This window comes from Dromiciops gliroides, chromosome 3 (assembly GCF_019393635.1).
Source record: "Dromiciops gliroides isolate mDroGli1 chromosome 3, mDroGli1.pri, whole genome shotgun sequence".
NCBI lineage: Eukaryota > Metazoa > Chordata > Mammalia > Microbiotheria > Microbiotheriidae > Dromiciops > Dromiciops gliroides.
This window is the reverse complement of record NC_057863.1, coordinates 225,030,014-225,052,988: the sequence shown is the minus strand read 5'-3', so window position 1 is coordinate 225,052,988 and position 22,975 is coordinate 225,030,014. Positions and strand designations below refer to the sequence as shown.

Sequence of the window (22,975 nt, the reverse complement as noted above, 5' to 3'; positions counted from 1 at the left end):
AAAATGAGCTATTTTTGGTTTTCTTGAGGCAAAGGGTAAAAACCAATTAGCAAAGATACAGTGCCAAGGAAGAGTCACCTACCATGAAAAGGGTTTCATAGCTCTCAATCATCTTTTGGACCACAGCGATAATAGCTGTGCTTTCTTCTGCTCGGGCTGAACTTTGGACTGAGAACTCTTTGTCTGAAGACTTCTGCTTGTGTAGCAGGTTAGGTCCAAATATAGTGGCCAAATTAAGTGATGTCATTTTGTTCCCAGTGACCTAGAGCAACAACAACAAATATAAGTTAGTTAATGACTTAGCTTTTCAGAGTCCTTAATGGTGCCTCAATCATTACTGTTCCTTTTCTATTAAATTTTTCTCTCCATACATTGTCTCCAAAATCCTTGTTTGATTGTATGAACATCATAGCAACATAGCATTTATCACAGTGCCTGGCACATAGTAGATGCTTAATAAGTTGTTATTGATTGATCATAGGGAATAGATGCAGAGTGGGCATGGGGCCTTAGAAGTCTATTTCAACAGTCACCTCCCCATTTTTCAGATGAAGCAACTGAGGTCCTGGGGTTGTGATTTTCTCTAATGAGTTATCTAGGGAGTAAGCAGGGCTAGGATTTAAATCCAGATTCTTTGATTTTAAAGCTAGCATTCTTCCCACTGTACCATGCTGCCTTTTAAGTACCATTATTTTCCATTTCCTTAATATCTTCTATGCAAAATTTATCAAAATAGGAACTAAGAGAATACATAAATTCCATTTTTCTGTCCCCAATTCTGAGAATGTCCAATAAGTAATGTGTCGCACCATTATCTAGCCTATAGTTAAGAAAACTCGACTTTACTATTCTTCATATTTGTTATGCCAATAGAGTTCAGACTTTACTGGCCTAGATTAGTTGGGAACTCAGTAACCCTTTCCTGATTGCTGAGTCTGTCATAGTCTGATGGGTGATATCCTTCATTCCTGGAATGAACTCCATTTGTTTTTGCAATCCAAGGAGACCTTGGATTAGGTTCAAAATGTCAAACTCAAGGGCCCTGAATGGTACTCCAGAAAATTGAACTGAGCCCTATCCTTGCTCTGCAAACTACTGGGTTGGCATCTGGCCTGGCACTTCCAGGATAGTGTTCCGGCTGGTTTATTTTTAGAAAGCAAGGCTGTTTTCAGGTGAATGGACCAAAGCCAAGTTCAAGTAGTCTGTTGGGTAAGCAGTGGGGATTGCAAGGAAAATCATGCTTACACAGTTGTTCTACCCCTCCCAAACCACCCTGCCCCTTTTCTGTTTTTGTATTCTTTCCTTAAAAAATGTGTCAAGTGCAGTAGCATTTTTACCATTTGAAATTTATGGGTTATGGAAAAAAAACAACTAGGTTCAAATGAATTATAAGATCACTATATATATATATATATATAATTTCAAGGCTTTTTGAGTGTTATGTTGTTTTTTTGTTTGTTTGTTTGTTTGTTTGTTTTGCCAGGCAATGAGGGTTAAGTGACTTGTCCAGGGTCACACAGCTAGTAAGTGTCAAGTATCTGAGGCCGGATTTGAACTCAGGTCCTCCTGAATCCAGGGCCGGTGCTTTATCCACTGTGTCACCTAGCTGCCCCCAGTGTTATGTTTTAAAGTATCATTAGGAATTCCTCATTTCATAGTTTTTCAAAAGGGTTTTTTAAAAATAAAATAATTTATAAAATAAGGATAATTATACAATAAATAAACATTCTTATGCTATAATGGGAGTATGCAATACTCCCTGTAAAACCTCAAAAAAAAAATCCAGCTGTTGCTCACCATATTATGGGTGTTGTGGTTTGGCAGTATTTTTTGTTTGTTTTGAAAAGTTGGGACAATAAAGTTGCCCAGAGCCTATAATCATCACTGAATCTCAGTCTAATCCTTTATATTTTTTAGCCTGTGATAAAAAAAAAAAGCAATGTGCACCAGAAGCTTAACAGTTGCAAGGTTAATTTGGATAATTCAGACCCCAAGAGGGATTTTAAAATTCTGAATTACCGAATTTACTACCTATGTTGAACACACAGAGAAATAGTATAGTATGATGGATAGAAAGCCTGCTTTTTGTGCCAGGATTCAAATCCTGCCTTGAGCCTGGGTAAGTCACTTAAACAAATGGTGATCCAGGCAACTTATTAAGATCCTGAATTAACAATTTGTTGATTTGCATCAGTGGAGGGACTTCTTATAGCAATAGTTCCCCACACTGATGAAATCCCAGAAGAGGCTGGATTCTTTGGTCTCTAATAAGATTTTGTGGGGAGAAAAAAAGTTATAAACTTTAAAGTTAGAAGCCCTGTATTCCTGGGTTTAGGAGACTAGTTTGCTGTGAATGCTAGTTTGTCCATCTCTCCACAAGATCAATACTTATGCAGGATAAATCATTCAATTAACAAGAATTTATTAGGGCTAAGATTATAAAGAAAGGCAAAAAACCAAGATCTCTGCCCTCAAGCTGCTCATAGTCTAATGGGAGAGACAATGTATAAATTTTAAAAGGTGAATACAAAAAAAAAAACCCTCCTCAATGTACAGAGTAAAATTTCACTACTTAAAACAACAAGTTTTCATTCTCCTAACCCAGAGGATGATATTTTAAAGAATGGGTCTGATCCTGTAAGCCTCCCTATTCAAGAAACTCCCATGATTCCATCTTAATCTCCAGGATCAAACATAAAATCCTCTGATTAGCTTTTTTTTTTTTTTTTTTTGGTGAGGCAATTGGGGTTAAGTGACTTGCCCAGGGTCACACAGCTAGTAAGTGTTAAGTGTCTGAGGCTGGATTTGAACTCAGGTACTCCTGACTCCAGGGCCAGTGCTCTATCCACTGTACCACCCAGCTGCTCTCTCTGATTAGCTTTTAATCCTCTTTTGGAGATTTGACTGAAAATCCTCAACAGAGATTTGGTTGAAATTCTCTTTTGGCTTTCCTAACCTGGCCTCTTCCTACTTTTCCAGTCTTCTTCTTGCATCTTACTCCCTTTCAAATACTCTGACATCCATTGATAGTGGTCTTGTTCCTTAATATGAAACTATCTTCTTACTTTTTTTCTTTCTTTTTCTTTTTTTTTTGTGGGTTTTTTTGAGGGTTAAGTGACTTGCCCAGGGTCTCACAGCTAGTAAGTGAGTGTCAAGTGTCTGAGGCTGTATTTGAACTCAGGTCCTCCTGAATCCAGGGCTGATACTTTATACACTGTGCCACTTAGCTGTCCCCCTACTTTGGGCATTTTCACCGTCAGTACCCCATACCTGGAACTCAGTGCCTCTTCATCTCCTCTTCCTGGCTTCCTTCAATTCTCACTAATAGGAATATTGTTTTAAGAATACCTTTGAGTGAATAAGTCATTTTGACTCTTATAAATATCTAAATTAACTACAAAGGACCTATGAAGGAAGACACTATCTGAATTAAGAGAAAGAACTGATAAACAAAAGTGTGTGTATAGAATAATTTTACATAAGGGCAGCTAGGTGGTGCAATGGATAAAGCACTGGCCCTGGATTCAGGAGGACTTGAGTTCAAATACAGCCCCAGACACTTGACACTTACTAGCTGTGTGACCCTAGGCAAGTCACTTTACCCTCATTGTCCTGAAAAACAAACAAACAAACAAATGGATGTTACAAGAATAACTTTACATATATATCTATTTTTGTCTAGTGGTAGCCATCAATGAGGGGGAGAGGAAGACAAAAAGGGGAAAAATAGAAATTTACATGATAACTTTATTATAAATATATATATATGTATATATATATATAACAGGAACAGCAAATTGTACATAGTAGATTTGCAGATCCTTGTGCAATCATCTTTTTTCATCTTTTTTGATTCTAGTATGTTATGGAAATGCTTGTTTTATTTCATACATTAAAAATAAAATAAATAAAAACTTAAAAGTCTCAGCTAAAGTCCCATCTTCTGCAAAAATTCCTTTCCCAATCCTCTCTAATTTTTATGACTTCCCTCTGAGAGTACTCTTGATTTATCCTCTACATAACTTGTCTATAGAACCTTTATTTGCAAGTTGTTCCCCTCATTAGGCTGTGAGCTCCTGGACAGGAAGGGCTGTTTTTTTCCTATTTCCTTTCTTTGTGTCTCTAGCACTTCAGTACTGTGACTAGTACATGGTAGATCCTTTTTTTTTTTTTTTGGTAGATCCTTAATAAATGCTTGTTGACTGACTGAATTTTCCAGAGGAACAGTGAGAAACATAACACTATTTGCATAGTACAGTGGAAAGAACATTTACTGGCTTTGGATTCAGAAAACCTGCTATAACTATTTGTGTGATCTTGGACACGTCACAACTTCTCTGAATCTCCTCATCTGTAAAATGAGGGGTCTAGTTGGACTACATGGCCTTTGAGGTTTCCTTCAACTCTAGAGCTATGAACTCATGAGAGAAATCATATTATTTTATGGCTAAGAGAATGCACTAAAAGGTGGTCATCTCTCATGTGAATTTCCACATCATGGGTTTTTTTTTCAGTCTTCAAACATGCATATGAATTAGTCAAATCTCTTCCAGAGCCTGAATTGTTCATACGTACCTCCTGTCCATCTTTGTCCACATTGTCTTCCGCATGTCTGGCCACGGTGGAGAGGAATTGCAACAATCTGTGGAGGGTGTCACAATTGCAGGGAGGTAGGAGGTAGACGAGAAGCTGTAAGGTGCTCAGCTGCTCCTCAGGATCTAACACTAAGGCAAAGAAAAAAGCAAGCTAATTCTAAAAAGCAATAAGAATTTATTAGGCACCTACTGTATGCCAGGTACTGTGCTAAGCACTGAGGATACAAGAACAAAAAATTAAGCAATTCCTACCCTCAAGGAGCTTAAATTCTAATTGGGGAGGCAAAGTTACATATAAAAATATGTACAACACAAATATAAAGCTAATAAATACAAACAAAATATGATTAAACATAAGATAGTTTGTGAAGGAGGGTATTGACTGTTGGAGGAATTAGAAAGGCTTTGTGTAGAACAGGGATCCTTAACCTTTTCGTGGTATGGACCCATTTGGCAGTCTAGTGAAGCCTATTGACCTCTTAGAATTATTTTTTAAATGCATAAAATAAAAAGCATAGGATTACAAAGGAAACCAATTACAATGACACTTAGTATGCAAAATACTAAAGATGTAATTTCATTGTCCCTAGTAACCTAGTTAACTAGTAACCTGGTCTTAACAGACCATATAGCAAATGATGTTTAAGCTACATCTTCAAAGAAAAGGACTCCATGAGGTATGGGTAAAAAGGGAATGAATTCCAGGTGTGAGAAATAGCAAAGGCAGGGAGATGGGAGATGGAATTCTATGTGTAAGAAATAAAGGAGAGTTTGGTTAAACCAGAGTGCAAGAGGGAGATTGATGTCCAACAAGTCTGTAAGCATAGTTGGGGCAAGATTGTGTACAGCTTTAAAAGCTAAACAGAGGAGTTTATATTTGATCCCAGAGACAACCAGAAGCTGCTGGAATTGACTGAGTAGGGGAATGACATGGTTAGAACAGTGCATATAAGAAAATTACTTTGGTAATAGTGTTCATGAGAGACTGGAAGTGAAGAGGAGAAGAGAGAATCTCTATCTCTATCTCTATCTCTATCTCTATCTCTATCTCTCTATCTCCATCTCTATATATGATTTGTGAAAAGGGATACTATGTTATTGATGGTTCACTAAGCAAATTTCACCTATTCTGAATTTTATAATGTTATAAGGTATTAAATGTTAGGAGTCTTATTTTTTTTTTGTCTGCACACCAGTGAAGGCTTTTAAATATGGCTTTAAGACTCATCGGAGGTTCATCTTTATCGTGTCATCTAACAGGGCAAACTTCACAGAAATCATGCATTTCTTTCAACTCCTGATCTCCTCTGCTGTGCTCTTAACACAGGGGCATCATTGCAGCAGCTAGAAACATTAGAACTGACACAGCTCTCATCTATTCCCTCAACTATGCCCTTGAAAAGGTGTTCATAAATAAACGTGGTACAAGAAGAGATAACTGGGTTTCAATTTCACTTCTCTCATATTTCCCTTTCTATTCCCCTTCCCCTTGTGACTTCTCTCCTAATAACAAGGATAGAAAGTTTTTACCCCACAGCACATAAAGTAAAGACTCTCTCAGTGGGATTATTAGTATCGCTTGATAGCATCTTCTACATTCAATAATCTTCTGGGAATCATTCGAAGATATTTTCATTATGTTTTAAACATACCATGCCAGTTTGTTTTTCCCATTCAGTCTAAGAAATCATGAAAAGGTCTCCCAGAAGGGTTGTTCAATGGGCAGAGCTATGGATATTGATGGCAATAAACAGCAAAACTAAACCAAACAGAAATGCTTTATCAAGAAAGACACAATGAGATTTGGCCATGGGAGTGAGACATTTGTACACTTCACAGGTATTTTTCCATCCTTTCCCAAATGAGGCCTGAGACTTACAGATAGTATTGATGAAGGCAGTATAGAGTTCCCTGGTGAGAAGGGGATCTGGCATGTCCCTTAAAAATTCTTTGAGCAATGCGGCCACATCATGGACGCTATGTTCCTCTTCCAATGAAACATCAACACCACGGTCAAATTCCTCACGTAACTGGAGAAACAAGGGTGCAAAGGACAGTTGTATCAGAACACTGAGCTTCTGTTACAAGGATTAGGTAGGTGGTCAGCCCTTTGAAATGCTATGCTCAGAGTGGAGATATCACTGTGGGCTTCCCTAACTAGAGCCTGGGTCAGGCCAACAAGATGTCACATTCCCTCTAGCTGGTTGAGATTACCCTTCAGTTCCTATAAAAAAGGTCAGGTAGCCAGGGATCCCACAATATTCTGGTATTAGGCCACTAATAGGCTGCAATGAGATGACTAAATGATTCTTTTGTAGGCTCCAGCTAAATCTAGGTAAGGAGGTCAAGGTTGACAGGACTATGGGCAAACAGTTTATGAAGATCTTTAGCAATCTCCCCTGGCTAACCAGACACCCACAGGAGGTGGGCAGATGATTGACTAGAGACACTTCTCCCTCAGACAGAATTACAAGGGTTGCTAAAGTGAATGATCTGGAGCCAATGCAGGTGGAGGCATCTTTAGAGCCCTTTAAGGTACTTTTTAAGGCAGAAAGGTACTTTTTAAGGCATGTACTATGGGTAGCTGAACCATAATGTCCAACCTTGTGCCTTACCCCAGGGACATTTCATCCCAGTCCTAATCTTCAAAAAGATGACAATTTGAGGAGAAGCATGGTGAAACAAAAACAAATACACTTTTAAAAGCAGGGGATTTGGAGTTAGAAGTCTTGGATTCAAATACTAGCTCTGCTATTAATAATTGTGTAGCTAGGGCAAGTTCACTGATTTATAGTTTTGAGAAACTATCATTTTCTCCCTTTTTGAAAAATTATCCCAATATTTTCTAGTCTTCTTCCCTCCCTCCCTTCCTTCCTTCCTTCCTTCCTTCCTTCCTTCCTTCCTTCCTTCCTTCCTTCCTTCCTTCCTTCCTTCCTTCCTTCCTTCCTTCCTTCCTTCCTTCCTTCCTTCCTTCCTTCCTCCTCTCCTTCCCTTCCTTCCATCTTTCACCTTCAAGTACCTTGCCTTTTCTACATGATTCCTCAGACTGTAGACAATCTTATTATCTGTAAGGTCTTTAAACAAAGAGGGAAGTGTCATGGAAGAAATCTTAGGGAAGATGAGAGTGATGGCAAAATGTGTTTTTAAATAGCATTTGCTACTCTGGATGACCTGGGGCATATTAAGCCTCTGCCTTTGAGCAAGCCAAAGTCTTTTGAAATCCCCTTTAACCTTAACAATACAGATAAGTGAATGGACGTTTACCCAAGGCAGCATCAGGTATTATAAATGAAATGTAATTTCTTCAATTCTATTAAATTTGACCTTTTTTTAAAAAAAACACTAGCTGGAACCCCTTTTTTCCATTTGGGTCAAACAAAAGGAGGGCATTACTTGAAATTTCCTTTTAACAACAAATGAACTATCCCCTCACAGTTTCATCTCTTTTATCACAAAGCCATGGATAGGCACTGCTGTCTTCTCAAACACTACCTCACAACTGAAAAGACATGCAAACAACCAGCTTTATTTGCAAGAATGTTGCTGCATCAAGATGAGTTTCCTCATTTGTAGAAGTGGGATAATGAGATTTGCACTATATTCTCTACACGGTTGTCTTGGGGAAAGAAAAAACACTGTAAAATTGAAAGGAGAATAGAAATAGGAGCTGGTGGTATACTACTAAACTACCTTCAGTAGGAGGCCTTTCCCGATTTTCCCAGTCGCTAGCTTTCTCCTCACCCCCAAAAAGTTTGAATGTATTTTGTATTTATTTTCCTGTAAATTTCCAGATTTAAAGTAATACTTACTATATATTTACAAATAACCTATTGTTTCTCCTGATAAAATTAAAATTCCTTGAAGGTAGAGGCAAAATTTTTCTTTTGCCTTTATATCCTCAGCAAGGTGGTAGAGTGGATATAGCATAGATTTGGAATCAGAAAAACCCAAGTTCAAATCTGGCCTCAGATACTCACTAGCTGTGTGACCCTGAGCAAGTCACTCAATCCTGTTTGCCTCAGTTTCTTCAACTATAAAATGAAGATAAAATAAAATAATAGCACCTACTTTCCAGGATTGTTATGAGTCTAAAATGAGATTATATTTTTAAAGTACTTAGCCCAATGTCTGGCACAGTGTAGGCCTTATATAAATGTGCTTTCTCTTTCCTTTATCACGTAGCTTAATGCCTATTACATAACAGATCTTTGACAAATGATCATTGAATGGATGAATAGCACTGGACAAAGTACCCAAGTTGTACTGATATTAAACTCAAATGGAAAAGGCATTTGAGTTGTTGTTTTTTTCCCCTCTTACCTGTCTTACTCTTTTTTTTGAGCTTCCAACTCGGAATATTCCCACTGTCTGGAGACCTGCAAATGCAACACATAAAGTAAATAAGCTCATTATCCATGTAACTGAACTTTATTATAACCTTTAAACATTTTTAATATTTTAATGAAAAACTATCTAAGATGCTTTAATGTTTCTTTGCTTAAACAAACCATAAGGAACCTTTTCTTTTCTTTCTTTCTTTTTTTTTTTTTTTCTGTGAGGCAATTGGGGTTTAAGTGACTTGCCCAGGGTGTCAAGTGTCTGAGACCAAATTTGAACTCAGATCCTCCTGACTTCAGGGCCGGTGCTCTATCCACTGTGCCACCTAACTGCCCCAAGGAACCTTTTCTTGATGACTCAGTGTCATCATTATGATTATCCAGGGTTTTTTGTTTTTTGTTTTTTGTTTTTTGTTTTTTCTTTGTCTTGTCCTTTATGGTCAGGAGGTCAGCTAGCTTCTTTTCTTCTGTTCCTAAGAGAATGCTTCTCCCACAGGCTAGCTTAGCCCTGACAAAATTGCTCAACCTTTTTATTTAAGCCTCTGTTTCTTCTGAAAAATAAGAACCATGGGGCAGATGGTATCTAAGGACTCTTCCAACTTTTAAATGTAATAATCCATTCAGTTCCCACTTCTAACTTCTAGTTGGCTGCTTCCAATTTGATATGGTAGAGTATTAAAACAACCAAGCTCTTAACCATAAATAAAACTCCAGAGCAAAGCTTTCAATTCTTTCAATGAGCAAACTCCCTCTATCAATGCGGATCAACAATTGCTTTCTAATTTATGTTCCTGAGAAAATTTCCTGGGCAATTGACAGGTTAAATGTCCTGCCCAGGGTCAAACAGACATTATGTGTCTATAGGTTGAACTTGATCCCAATCTGCAGATTTTCAACTTATATATAATGGTTGCTTATTAAGTGGTTATGGAATGCTCAGAATTGAGTGAGAGCTGGAGGGGCTCTCCTATGTGAAGAGCATATAAACTATTAGTACATGGATTTTGTAAAATGCAGGGTGACTGCAGTTTTCTTTCTCTCCTTCCTCCCTTCCTCCTTCCCTCCCTCCCTACTTCCATTCTTCCTTTTTGTCCTCTTTCCTTCCTTCCTTCCCTCTCTCCCTTCTTCCCTTCTCCCTCTCTTTTTAACTTCTTTCTTTCTTTCTTTCCTTCCTTCCTTCCTTCCTTCCTTCCTTCCTTCCTTCCTTCCTTCCTTCCTTCCTTCCTTCCTTCCTTCCTTCCTTCCTTCCTTCCCTCTCTCCCTTCTTCCCTTCTCCCTCTCTCTTATTCCTTTTTAAGTTCCTTCCTCCCGGGGCAGCTAGGTGGCACAGTGGATGGAGTACTGGCCCTGGAGTCAGGAGTACCTGAGTTCAAATCTGGCCTCAGACACTTAACACTGTTAAGGGCTAAAATTCTAGCTATTCTGTCTAAAATATCTAATGAATGGTCGCCAATAAATTATAAGCTTTAGCAAGAGTTAGGCTTTTAAGCATTTATTAAGGAGAATAAGAATTTGGTAAAGAGAGAAAAAGGCCTACATTCATCTATCTATTAAAGGAAGAGCACATTTCTAGCTCCCTTCTCTGCCAGAATCCCCAGGAAAGAGCGTGAGACCGAGCGCCAGTCTCTTCCTTCCTCCTCCCACTAGCCTGCATCACTTCCTGACACCAAAGAAAAGATTCCTGGTCTTGCCCTCAAAGACCTTCACTTCATGGGTGGAACTCTTCTACAGTAAGTCTCCAGTAGGTAGCGTCATTCCAATCGTTACAACACTTACTAGCTGTGTGACCCTGGGCAAGTCACTTAACCCCAATTGTCTCACTAAAAAAAAAAAAATTCCTTCCTCCCTGCCTGCCTGCTTGCCTTTCTTCCCTCCTTCCTCCCTTCCTACTTCCTTCATTCCCTTTCTTCTTCCTTTCTTCCTTCCATTTTTTGTTTTAGACTGAGTCCTATGTTGGATCACTGGTCTAGTACTGGAAGGGACTTCAAAAGGCCATTTAGTCCCATCTCCTCATTTTTTTTTTTTTTTGGTGTGGCAATGAGGGTTAAGTGACTTGGCCAGGGTCACACAGCTAGAACATGTCAAGTGCCTGAGGCCATATTTGAACTCAGGTCCTCTGAATTCAGGGCCGGTGCTCTATCTACTGCACCACCTAGCTGCCCCCCATCTCCTCATTTTATAAATGAGGACAATGTGGCCCAGCAATCTGCCCCAAGTTACGTGGATAGTAAAAGGTAGAAGGTAAATTGGAATCGGCATTTTATTGAAGGATGCCAGAAAGTAACCTCAAAGTAAATGACACATTGTTTTAGTTTCTTTACAGGTAGGGAGTAACAGTCTTGCATGGATAAGAAGTTCCAAGTTACTTTTACCATAGTTGACCAGGGATTCATAGGTGACTATGCCTGGAATGTTCTCTCTCATCTCCACTTCTTAGCCTTCTTAGCTTCTTTCAAGACTCAGCTCGAATCCCACCTTCTGAAGAAGCCTTTCTTGATTTACTCAGCCAGAGTACCTCATCATCTGAGACTATTCTATGTTGTATTACCTTTGTCTACTCTCCATGTTTTTTGTATGCACTTATTTGTTTACATTTTGTCTCTCCCCATTAGCATGTAAGACTATTGAGGGCAGAGACTATATTTGCCATTCTGTATATTACCAGAACATAGTACTAGGACCTGGTACATAGATTGTTACTGTAGTTGTTGCTCAATTACATCTTACTCTTTGTGACCCTGTATGGGGTCTTCATGACAAAGATACTGAAGTGGTTTGCCATTTCCTTCTCCAGTGGATTGAGGCAAACAGAGGTTTACTGATTTGCCCAAGGTCACACATCTAGTGAATGTCAGAGGCTGAATCTGAACTCAGGCTCAGATTCCTGACTCCAGGCTCAGTACTCTATCCACTGAGTTATCTAGTTGGCTTCTGTTACATAGGTAAGTGCCTAATATATTGTATTGAGGGACTGACTGATCTGAACTCAGGATAAGTAGTGGTAAAAGTGAGTTAAGGATACAGTAATGAGACTGGCTTTTTATGAATTGCTTGACAAGAATGGAAACCAAGCCACTGGTCCAGTGGGTTTGAGAATTAATAATATTTATCTTGTAACTTTATAACCTAAGTTCTTTATGACCGTTTTCTTCCTTGTTTTTACCTCTGTCCTACCCATTTTATCACAAAATACGCTACCTTAACTACTGACTACTGTTTTCTTTCCATAGTTTGACATAATTCTCAATATGAGGTCATTCATTTGATTTCATTACTTGACTAAGTATGCTTGACAAAATAGCTATGGCAAAACATCACTTCCTACCTATTGTTTCTACTAGGACATTACTTCTGTACTTCAAGGAGCCAACCCTTTCTACCTCAAGCAGGTCTTTAAGACTTGTTGAAACCAATTCCTTATTGCTCCTTGGCCAACTTTCTGATAATGAACCTCTCTGAACTTGGGAAGACTGATCCTTGCACGATAGACACTATGTATAAGCAGGTCCCTACTTCCAACATCTCCAACTTGGTAGAATTTACTAGATCTGGTACAGACATCAAGAATCCTAGGGCCTTTCCACAGCACAGATGAGGCAATGGAGCAGGGCTTTAGTGGCATTGGCAATATTAAAATCACTCATGCCATTTTAATTTATTTGGTTCTGCGTTAATACTCCCAAATCTTGTTTGTTCTTTTGCTTATTAGAGACTCCTTTTCTAATGTGATATGCATCAAAGATAAGGAATATTCTATGGAGTCAGTATTCGACTCAGAACAATGAAAATAGACTTGCATCAAAGAAAACATAAGCCAACCAAAGAAATGCAAATAACAACACACTCATATTTCAATATATGTATGTAAGTACATACATATATGTATAATATAGAATTATTTTTTCTCTCCCAGATTTCTGTGTCTCTACTCTTCTCTATTTTAGTCTAAAAAAATGAAAAGATATCTCTAAACCAGCCAGAAAAACAAAAGTAGTTGGGACACATAACCAGAGAATTGGATGTTGAATATAAAAACTGTGGTATCATTTAGTTTGGCTTTCTTTGCATTTTGTTCTCCACTGGAATTTATGTTTGGGGAGAATGAAGAGTTTATTAACCAAAGGCAGAAAAGGCACAGTGCCTGCAACCTAGTAGATCCTTAAGAATTGAACATAATTATGTCATAATCATGTTATGTCAGCTTAGATTGATACAGAAGACATATATAAACAAGTGGAACTGATAGAAATTTTATAGGTTAAATTAGTTTGTGTGAGGTTTTAAGGATTTTTGATAGCCATTCGTAAGATTTTTAAGTCAAACATTTAAAAAATGTAATTGTGCTCTTCACTTGAAATAATTGTGGAGAAATTTTGGTGAGGATTACAGGAGGGAGAAACAGAGGGTATATTATTGTGGACAGCAGACTACTTGGACAGGACGAATTAGATGAGGAGTTTGGGAAACAGAGCACAAACTTGGCAGAGAAGAAGGTATTACAGTGAAAAAGTCCTTTTAACTATGCAAGCATCTACTGTAGCTGCCTCATAGCCAGAGGCAGAGCAACTGAGAAAATTGTAATTTGCTTTAAGCATAATTTCATCCTTCAAAAAGTGGAAGGAATGAAGAGGGGAATTGGGATATTGGACTTCATTCTAACCAATAAGGAGGAAAGAATGGTTGCTGAAATAGAAATGGCTAAGCCTTGGAGGCAAGCGAGTACTTCATCAAGGAGTTTGTTATACAGAAGGATAAGACAACTGAGTATAATCCTAGATGTTCGGAGAACAGGTTTCAAAGGATTCAGGGAAATGATAGGGAGGATTTGGTTGTTTTTGTAATCCTAGGATCTAGCACAATCTCTGGCACATCAATCTTTGTTGAATGAACAGAATTAACCTAATCTAGGCTACTGAATTCTTCAGTTGTGATGATCATTTTAGAATAGATACTATTCTAGAGGCAAATAAAAAGTCCACATTCCCCAAATTCTCCAATTTCCATTTTTGTCTTCTATAAAACATGTAATGTGAAATGATTAATTTCATTAAGTATTGCCAATGTATTCTATAAAGACATAGTTGCATAATGATCTCCAAATATAATGAGCTAATTTTAAAAGACTGGAACATTTACTTTCTTCTAAATTTTGAGGCATGTAAAAGTATGTTTTAAACTATATCTACAGTAAAATTGATCAAGTCAGACAAATGTGGGGAAGAACCAATCAAGGTGAGTGAAAAACTTGAAAAAATAAGACATTTTTTCTTTTTTATTTTCTTTTGCAGGACAATGAGGGTAAAGTGACTTGCCCAGGGTCACACAGCTAGTAAGTGTCAAGTGTCTGAGGTTGTATTTGAAATCAGGTCCTCCTGAATCCTGGGCTGGCGCTTTATCTATTGCGCCACTGAGCTGCCCCCCTAGTCTGAATGATTTGTAGCACATCAATTTATTTTCTCTAACTATATTACTGACTTTACCTTGAAATCTTGGCCACCCTTTTAAGTTGTTTGGAAAAAAAATATTTCTTTACATGGTAAAGTTTCTTCAGCACGAAAATAACTAAGCCAGAGTCTGTTCAAATTATTGCAAATTTCAAAAGCAGCCTGGGTAGGGTCAATGGAGTTTTCACATGAATGCCGTTTATCCTTTATCAGATATTGATATGGAAGGTCACTTACCATGTTTTTCTAAATGCTGGCAACAGCTGTCCACAAGTCTGGGAACCTGTCTGTAAATAGGGTTTAGACTCAGTTTCTTATCTCTTGCTTTTTCTTTTTTGTTTTGAACCTCAGCTGGCAAAGACAGTTGTAATGCTTCTAGTAGTCGAGACTGATTGTCATCCAGATCTGTAATAGAGTCCACAGACATTGCACCCTGTAAAGTACACACAGACACACACAGACACAGACACACATACATATGCAATCAGTACAGATGGAAAAAATTAAAAAAAAAAAACCACCCTCCAGATCACATCAAGTAAATATTTTTGCTCACAACTGTTGATATGCAACTTGAAATAACTCTGTTTGATTTAATTAGGTTGTTTGCATACTGCAGTAATATAAGGGAAAATGCTTTCTTAAAGGCCTTTGGAAAAAGTCACCAACCTACCACAAAGAAGGGGTAGAGAGATAACGTCATGCTACATGCAATTTTAACAAGAGACCGCATTTTCCAAAGGGAGAAGAGATGAGAAAGCAATTCAAGCGTTTTGACTTGCCCACCAAATTTATGTAAGAAAAACATCAACAAATAGAATCAAGTCAAAGGAATCTCATAAGACATTTAAGAAGTTAGATTCTTCATAAAGTTAAATTTTAAAAGGCAATGAGAATAATTCCTTAAATCTGAAATAAGAATAAGGACTGATCTATGATTTCATCCCTTCTCATTAAATATAGGAGCATCTTGGTAGTGACTATAGATAGAAAATGGTGTCTAGAGTCAGCTTTGTGACTTTGGGCAAGTAACTTAACCTCTGTCTCAGTTTCCTCATTTGCAAAAATGGGGATAATAATAGCACTTGCCTTCTAGGGTTGGTGTGAAGATCAAATGAAATAATATTTATGAGGTACTGTGTGCCTGGCACACAGTATGTGCTATATACACATTATCTGCTATTTATTATTATTATTATTAAGTAGCAGGTCTTGGGAGAGTTGGCACCTATATATTTGTTGTTATTGCTGTTGCTGTTGAGTTTATTTTAGTCATGTCTGACTCTCTGTGATCCCATTTGGGGTTTTCTTGGCAAAGATACTAGAGTGGTTTGCTAATTCTTTCTCTAGCTCATCTTATAGAAGAGAAAAGTGAGGCAAGCAGGGTTAAGTGACTTGTCCAGGGTCATCCAGTATCTGAGGCTGAATTTGAACTCAGGTCTTCTTGACTCCAGGGCCAGTGCTTTATTCACCACACCATCTAGCTGCCCATATTTATTTCTGGTGGGTGCTTATTTAGGCACATGAAATCTAATGGGTAGAACATTGAGGAGAATGCTGTGTAGAGTGAGTAAAGGACTAAAAACCAAGGATAACCTTGTCCATTAGTCTTGAAACCACTAATTAGAACAAAGGTGTCACAAGTAGTCCATGGGTCCCATGTGGCCCACAACATTCCTAAGTGCCTGAACCAAATTAAATTGTAATTGGGGAGTATTTAACAAACTAAATAAAAATACAATAAAACATAGATAATGTTAATGTGTAGTTTTTTAAGTCAATACGCTCTCACAGGGATCCTTATGTACAGTTTAATGGCCCCTTTTTTTCTACTTGACTTTGATACCACTACATTATAAGATCTATAAAAAGAGGTATATTGTTAGCTCAAATGGCTAGAACAGTTTGGATATGATTTATTGCCTAGCCTGGCCAATAATCAACAAGGTTGGTTGCAAAACCTTCCTCTTGAATTAAAAAAATATTTATAATTGCTTAATAGCAAAATTTGATTAGGAAAAAACCTACAAAAACCCTTTCTTTAGGTAGATAAGGACTGTTGTTATTTCAATTATAAAGTCATGCTAATGAGAACTATGAACCTATTTAATTCTATAATGAACTACCAATAATATCACAAAATACTGCTTACAAAGTATTTTTCTCATAATCACTCTATGAAGGTAGAGGAATTATTATCCCCTTTTAAAAAATAAAGAACTGGGGCATAGAAATGACACATAAGGAAGAAAAATCTTGGTTGAGACTTGAATTCTGGTCTTTTGATTCCTAATTGAGATGATGGAAAATAATTGTAATTGGAGTTCAAAGGCCTATGGATAGCTACTTACTAGCTAGGTGACCCTTTAGCAAGTCACATGACCTCTCTAGGCCACAATTTCCTCATCAGAAATTTGAAAAAACTGGATTCAATGATCTCCAACGGCCTTTCCAACTCTGACCTCAATAGTCCCACGATCGATGACCCAGGAGGTCTCTTTTCATTAAATTATGCTAATAGTTTCCTGCCATATGGGCAAGAGCTAAACTTTTAGATTCCATGTAGGATTGTATCTTGTTCTTTAGTTTACTTAACATCTACACATTGGTAAGTAGGCATGACAGTTGAATAAAGGCAAGCTTACCCTCCTCCTGGCACGTGGAGCCGGTTCTGGAGTGTTAGGGGATGTTGACTCATTTGGTGTTTCTGAGGTTGAGCTAAGAGATGAGTTACTGCTTGAGAGTTCTTTGTTTTGTTTCTTGCTTCCAAATGGCAAAAGTGAAGCTACAAAATCCGATGCATCTTTTTGCTCCTCTCTCTGAGAGTCCTGTTTTAGTTTGTAGGCCCGGTCATTAGCAATCACTTGGGATAATGGCATTCCAAAAGCCTGGGGTATAAATTCTGGAATTAAAGAAGAGGATTTCAATATAAAAACAAAAACTGAATACACATCAATTCTTTTTTTTTCAGACCAACTTTCCCAAGGTAGAAAAATTCCAATGAAAATTTTAAATTTCCATTTGAAGGTCTTTCCTCCTCCCTCAAATTTTTCTAATTCCTTTAAATTTCTTTGTTGACCCTCATACCATAAGACTTGTGTATTTGACATATTCTCTTACCCCATTCTCTAGTAGTGTATGAGTTCCTTGATGGGAAAGACTATTTTGTTTGTATGTTTATGTTTAGCTTACCTGGTAGAATGCTTTGCACATTTGTTGTTATTGAGTCTTTTTAGATGTGTCTGACTCTATATGACCCCATTTTGAGTTTTCTTGGCAAAGATATTGGAGTGGTTTGCCATTTCTCCAACTCATTTTACATATGGGTAAACTGAGGCAAATAGAGTGAAGTGACTTGCCCAGGGTCACACAGCTGGTACATTTCTGACGCTGGATTTGAACCCATCCTTACTGGCACTTGGAAGATCAAATGTCCCAAGAAATGGCATTTCTTGTTATCTACGGAAGGACAATGAAAACTTCCCAGGGGCAGCTAGTGGCACAGTGGATAAAGCACTGGTCCTGGAATCCGGAGGACCTGAGTTCAAATCCAGCCTCAGACACTTGACACTTACTAGCTTTGTGACCCTAGGAAAGTCACTTCACCCTCATTGCCCTGCCAAAAAAAAACCAAACAAACAAACAAAAAAAGAATTGAAAACTTCCCCAACTCCTTTTCTTTCCTCTTTCAGAAGAACCCATGAGCCATCTGTTCACTAGTCTGCTATTTCTTTGCTCTCTGGTACTTATGATGCATTAGTAGTACTGCAGTAAGATGGCCCATGTGGGTGTTGTGCAATTGCCCTAGTAGTATATGAAATTGCATGTTAAGATTATTAACAGTTGAATTATTTATAGATAGTGTGTGAACTCTGTGATCCTTAGTATCCTCTGTCCCTTTTCTGTCATTTTGTCACAGTTCCTCACAGGACTGAGGGACACTTTGTGGTTTTTTTTTTTTTTTTTTACGGGTCACCCATGGCCCTTCCAAATCTGAAAAAAGCTGAATGCCAGCTTCTCTGAACTTAACTATGTAACTTCTAAAACAATAAGTTAGTCAATGAACATTTACTTAACATCAGCTATGGGCCAGGCACTGTGCTAAGTCCAGGAGACATAAAAAGGCAAAAGACAGTCCCTGTTTTAAGAAGCTCACGGTCTAATAGGGGAGAAAATATCCACGTGACTATATAGAAAGAAACTATAGTCAATCCTCAACATTCTTTTATTTAACTTTATGGTTTTATTAGAGACCTCATTTTCACTTTCACACTGGTGTTCTGCACACAATCTTGATGATGCACAGCAGACAAAAAAATGAGAGGCCTGAATAAGTTTGTGGAACAGATGTGTGTGTGTGTGTGTGTGTGTGTATGTACGTGCACGTGCATCACTGGTCTTATTTACCCTACCATTGTAGAATAAAGAGATCCCTGCACATTTCTTTCATATTTTCATTGTTTGCCTCTAAAACTCAAGTTTTGCCTTGTAATTATGCACCCACAGTATAGTACGAGTCCTTTGGACTAAGGCAATATTGAGACTTCATCAGTCTTGGCATCTTCTGAAAGCAGTGACTACAGTCCCAGCAATCTCTCCCTCAGTTTTCAGAGTTCGTCAAAGTAGGGAGGCTTACAGCACTCTAGTGCGCAGTACAATGCCCAAACATCAACATCTGACACAGTGGAAGGTAAGATTCAGGTTAACAAAACAGTTTCCTTTTTAAGAATTTTATTTGTTGTATAGTATTTATGGTACATGTGTAATTAAAATAGAATATTGTCTGAAATCAAGGTTTTCTTTTATTTTTTAATTGAGATGTTAGCATAAAAGGTTACAGAATTCTAGGAAATTACTAGTGAGAAATGTTTTGCATGTTACCAGTTTTATTTTGGGTACTATATTTCCTGGGTTATTTCATGGTTACAGTATTGGGAAAAGTACAAATGATCAGAATTAATGTTTTGTTGTAAGGAACTGAATGGAGAAAAGTATATTTTCAGCAATCTCTAGAAAAAGATTATACTTTTTGGTGGTTATGAGAACTTAATCTATTTTCCATTGGGTGGAATGTATCAATATTCATGTTTTTGACTTTCTCACAGTTTTCTAAGAATATTACCCCCCCATAAAAGTTGAGGATTGGTTATATATACAGGATGAATCTGAAATAATCAATAAAGGGAAGGAACTAGAATTAAAGGGTATTGGGAAAGGTTTCCCGTAGAAGGTAGGATTTTAACTAAGACTTGAAGGAAGCTAGAGGAGGCAAGGAGGTAGAAATGAGTAGGGAGAGTTTTCCAGGCAGGAAAGACAGTAAAAATGCCCGGCATTGGGACATGAAGTCTCTTGTTTAGCAATATCACTTGGACAGCTGAATGGAAAATGGATTGGTGTTTATTATAGAGACTTGTGACAGGAAGGTCAATCAGTAGGTTATTGTAATACTGCAAGCATGAATCAACAAGGGTCTACACTAGGGTGATGGTAGTATCAGAGGAGAGATGGGGATATATAAGAGATGTTATGGTATTAGGTGGCACAGTGGATAGAGTACCAGGCCAGGAATCAGAAAGATCTGAGTTCAAATTTAGCTTCAAACATTTGCTAGCTGTGTGACCCTGGGCAAGTCATTTAACCAAAATTTGCCTCAGTTTCCTCATCTGTAAAATAGACCTAATGATGAGAGCTGCAGTCAGACAAGAAAACAGGGTTATATTGCAGGATACAGACAGGAGACGCATGAAGGAAAAAGGAAAGGCTCTGGATGGTCTAGGGGAAGACATTCCTTCACCTGTCTGGAGAAAGGGTACTTTTACGTGAATCTTAGTCACATTGTCCTAGTTAAACCTTTGATAAAAAGGATAATTACCCAGACTGCATGCTATTTTTCCCATTCTGTCATTTGTGTGAGCTTAAAGAAAATATACATGTACTCCTTAACAGAAAAAAACATTTATCTGGTGACAAGGAGCAGAATTTTAATTATGGTGCTTAAAGGGATATAATTAGCTTCTAAAGGGCTGGCCTTGTATTTCTGAACCTATTAGGTAATGGAAACACATTAATTCAAAGTAACATATGTGAAATTGTGCCTTACATCTAATTCTAGCAAATAAATCGACTCAAGTCAAGAAGTATTTATTGAACTCTGTGTACCAGAGTTTTTTGTTTTTTTTTTAAAGAGACAAAAGAAAGTCCCTATTCTCAAGGAGCTTATAGTCCAATGGGGGGAAACAATATGCAAACACTGAATACATAAGATGTATACAGGATAAATTGGGGGTTATCAAATAAAAAGTAATTTAAAAAGACTCTCACAGCTACTAAGAACAAAGAGAAATGGGCCAAAGTCATAATGTTTTTCAGTCATTTCAGTCATGTCTAACCCTTTGTGATTCCATTTGGGGTTTTCTTGGTAAAAAGTCATAATAATATAGAATAAATAGAAGGATGTACTTCTATTTGCCCCTATTGTCAAGACTGAAGAAGGAGATAGAGATAGTGAACTAAAGCATTTATTAGGTGTGTAAAGAATTAATTGTTATTTGAGGTTTTTATGCCTCTGCGCACTGGCCTGGGGTTCTGCAAATCTCACGATGCTCCACCCACTGGTTGTAGCCGTTGCCAGGGCTCTGGCACCTCACGTCATCACCACTTGCGGATGCCTACATGGGCCTGGCAAAATTATAATGATTGGAAGCCTAGTGAGGGCAGTCACGTGACTGTCAGAGCGGCCATCCCATTGGCTGGGGCTGTGTGGGGTGTTTCTAGGTTTGGGGGAGGAGAATTGGGCATTCTAGGTGGAAGCTGGAAAGTGACAGGCGTTCTGCTGCGTATTTTCAGCTGATTCCTGGGTGGTAGTATTTTTTCAGGTATTATAATTTCCCTTTCCCCATTTTATTTCCTTTCCCTTGACCCTCCTGATCCTGTTTGTGGTTTTTTTTTTAAGTTTGTTCTTGTTAAAATAAATCTTGTTCTGTTTTGAGGAAGGCTGCCGGTCTCCTTCCTTGCCCCAATATTGCAGTGAGCCGCTTAGCTAGCACTCCCCAATTAAAAATTGGTCCCCACAGGTGCTTACTATGTGGCACATATGTACTAAGGGTTGGACATGCAAATTCATGAGCTCTTGCCCTCAAGCTGTTTACATATTAATGGGGGAAGATAATCTATGGAGGGGAGCTAGAAACCAGGAGGGGACCCTCACTGGGGCATGATGCTGAAATATCTGGAAACGAGTATCTCCATGCAGATTTGTCTCCTGAGTAATTAAATTTAAATCAAGAAAAAGAAAATCCAGAAAAATAGATATAATTCCTAATGTCTATGTTTGGAAGGAACTCTTTGACTTGCATCAACTGTAACTATCATGGCAGAAGGCCAAATCCTTAAGCCTGTAAAAATTTTAAAGATGCAAATTAATTAATTTTATTTGTCATCTTATTAAGTATTCTTTCTTTCTTTTGAATTTTTTTGTTTTTTTATTTTATTAAGTATTAATTATCCATTAAACTTAGATTCTGTGGGCAACATAGAAGAATAAAATAAGGTCTGAGGCATTAAGGAGCTCATCAGAAAGTTGGGGAGAGAATATATGGGACATATATTAAACAATCCAAAGTAAGAAGAACTGGATTTGAATGAGAGGGTTAGCTTAGATGGTTTTTGAAGTCTAGCTCTTGATCTGGCATCTCATGAAAAGGTACAATACAGTCCATAATTAAGGGCTCAGACATGTAGTTTAAGAAATTCAGGAGTCTGTAAGGAGATATAAAGGATTCATGGCCTTGAGTTGCATTTTGAAATATGGGTAAAGTTTGTGATTTGTATAGGTAAAGAGGAGAAGAGAGGATGGTCTTGATAAGAACAGAAAAGAAAACAGGAGTGAGTATGGTATTCTTTATTGAATGGGGCATATATGTGTGCTGTGTAGAAGTAAGAAAACAGATTACTCATATATGATGGAAGAATCAAGTAAGCATAAAGTTTATATACAAAGAGCACGAGTGAAAAAAATTGTTTTGGTATGATGAAAATGTCCACTTTCCTAGCCATTTAAGACAGTCATTTTGCTCTGATTATCGTCTATTGGGAAATGAAAATCTATTCCTATTTCAATGAATATGTTGGAATTCCACAAGTTTTATATTTCATAATGGAGAGCAAATTACCAGCAACATTTTAAGGATGGAAATCTTGGTAGAAGATTTCTGTTAAGTAAACAATTAATGATATCTGGAAAGAGAAAAGTAAACTTAAACAGAATTCACCACTTTTGTTATCATTTTCCCTAGCTGTGGACATTAGCCAGAGCTTGGTCTTGTGACATATGTAGTTAAAAATAAAAATCTGTCATCCATATGAATAGAGAGGAATAGAACTCCAGAGGCAACTAAGTAGATAGAGTGCTAGGCCTGCAGTCTCAAAGACCTGTGTTGAAATTCAGTCTTAGTCTAGTTGTATCACCTTAAGCAAATCACTTAACCTCTGTTTGCCCCAGTTTCCTTAACTATAAAATGGGGATAGTCATAGCATCTACCTCCAGTGTTGTTATGAGAATCAAATGAGATATTATTTATACATGCTTAGCACAGTGCCT

At 37.7% G+C, this 22,975-nt stretch overlaps 1 protein-coding gene across 1 annotated transcript in view; it reads right to left on the bottom strand.

Moving 5' to 3' along the window:
• ARHGAP6 (Rho GTPase activating protein 6) overlaps nucleotides 1–22,975 on the bottom strand; it is a 670,816-nt gene that overhangs the window by 37,285 nt on the left and 610,556 nt on the right. Inside the window, exons 4-9 of the mRNA XM_043996656.1 lie at nucleotides 17,022–17,278; nucleotides 14,614–14,809; nucleotides 8,916–8,971; nucleotides 6,475–6,625; nucleotides 4,576–4,724; nucleotides 83–262 (exon numbers count right to left, since the gene is read on the bottom strand). Of these exons, the coding sequence (XP_043852591.1) occupies nucleotides 83–262; nucleotides 4,576–4,724; nucleotides 6,475–6,625; nucleotides 8,916–8,971; nucleotides 14,614–14,809; nucleotides 17,022–17,278 (989 nt within the window). The remainder of the gene's footprint in view (nucleotides 1–82; nucleotides 263–4,575; nucleotides 4,725–6,474; nucleotides 6,626–8,915; nucleotides 8,972–14,613; nucleotides 14,810–17,021; nucleotides 17,279–22,975) is intronic.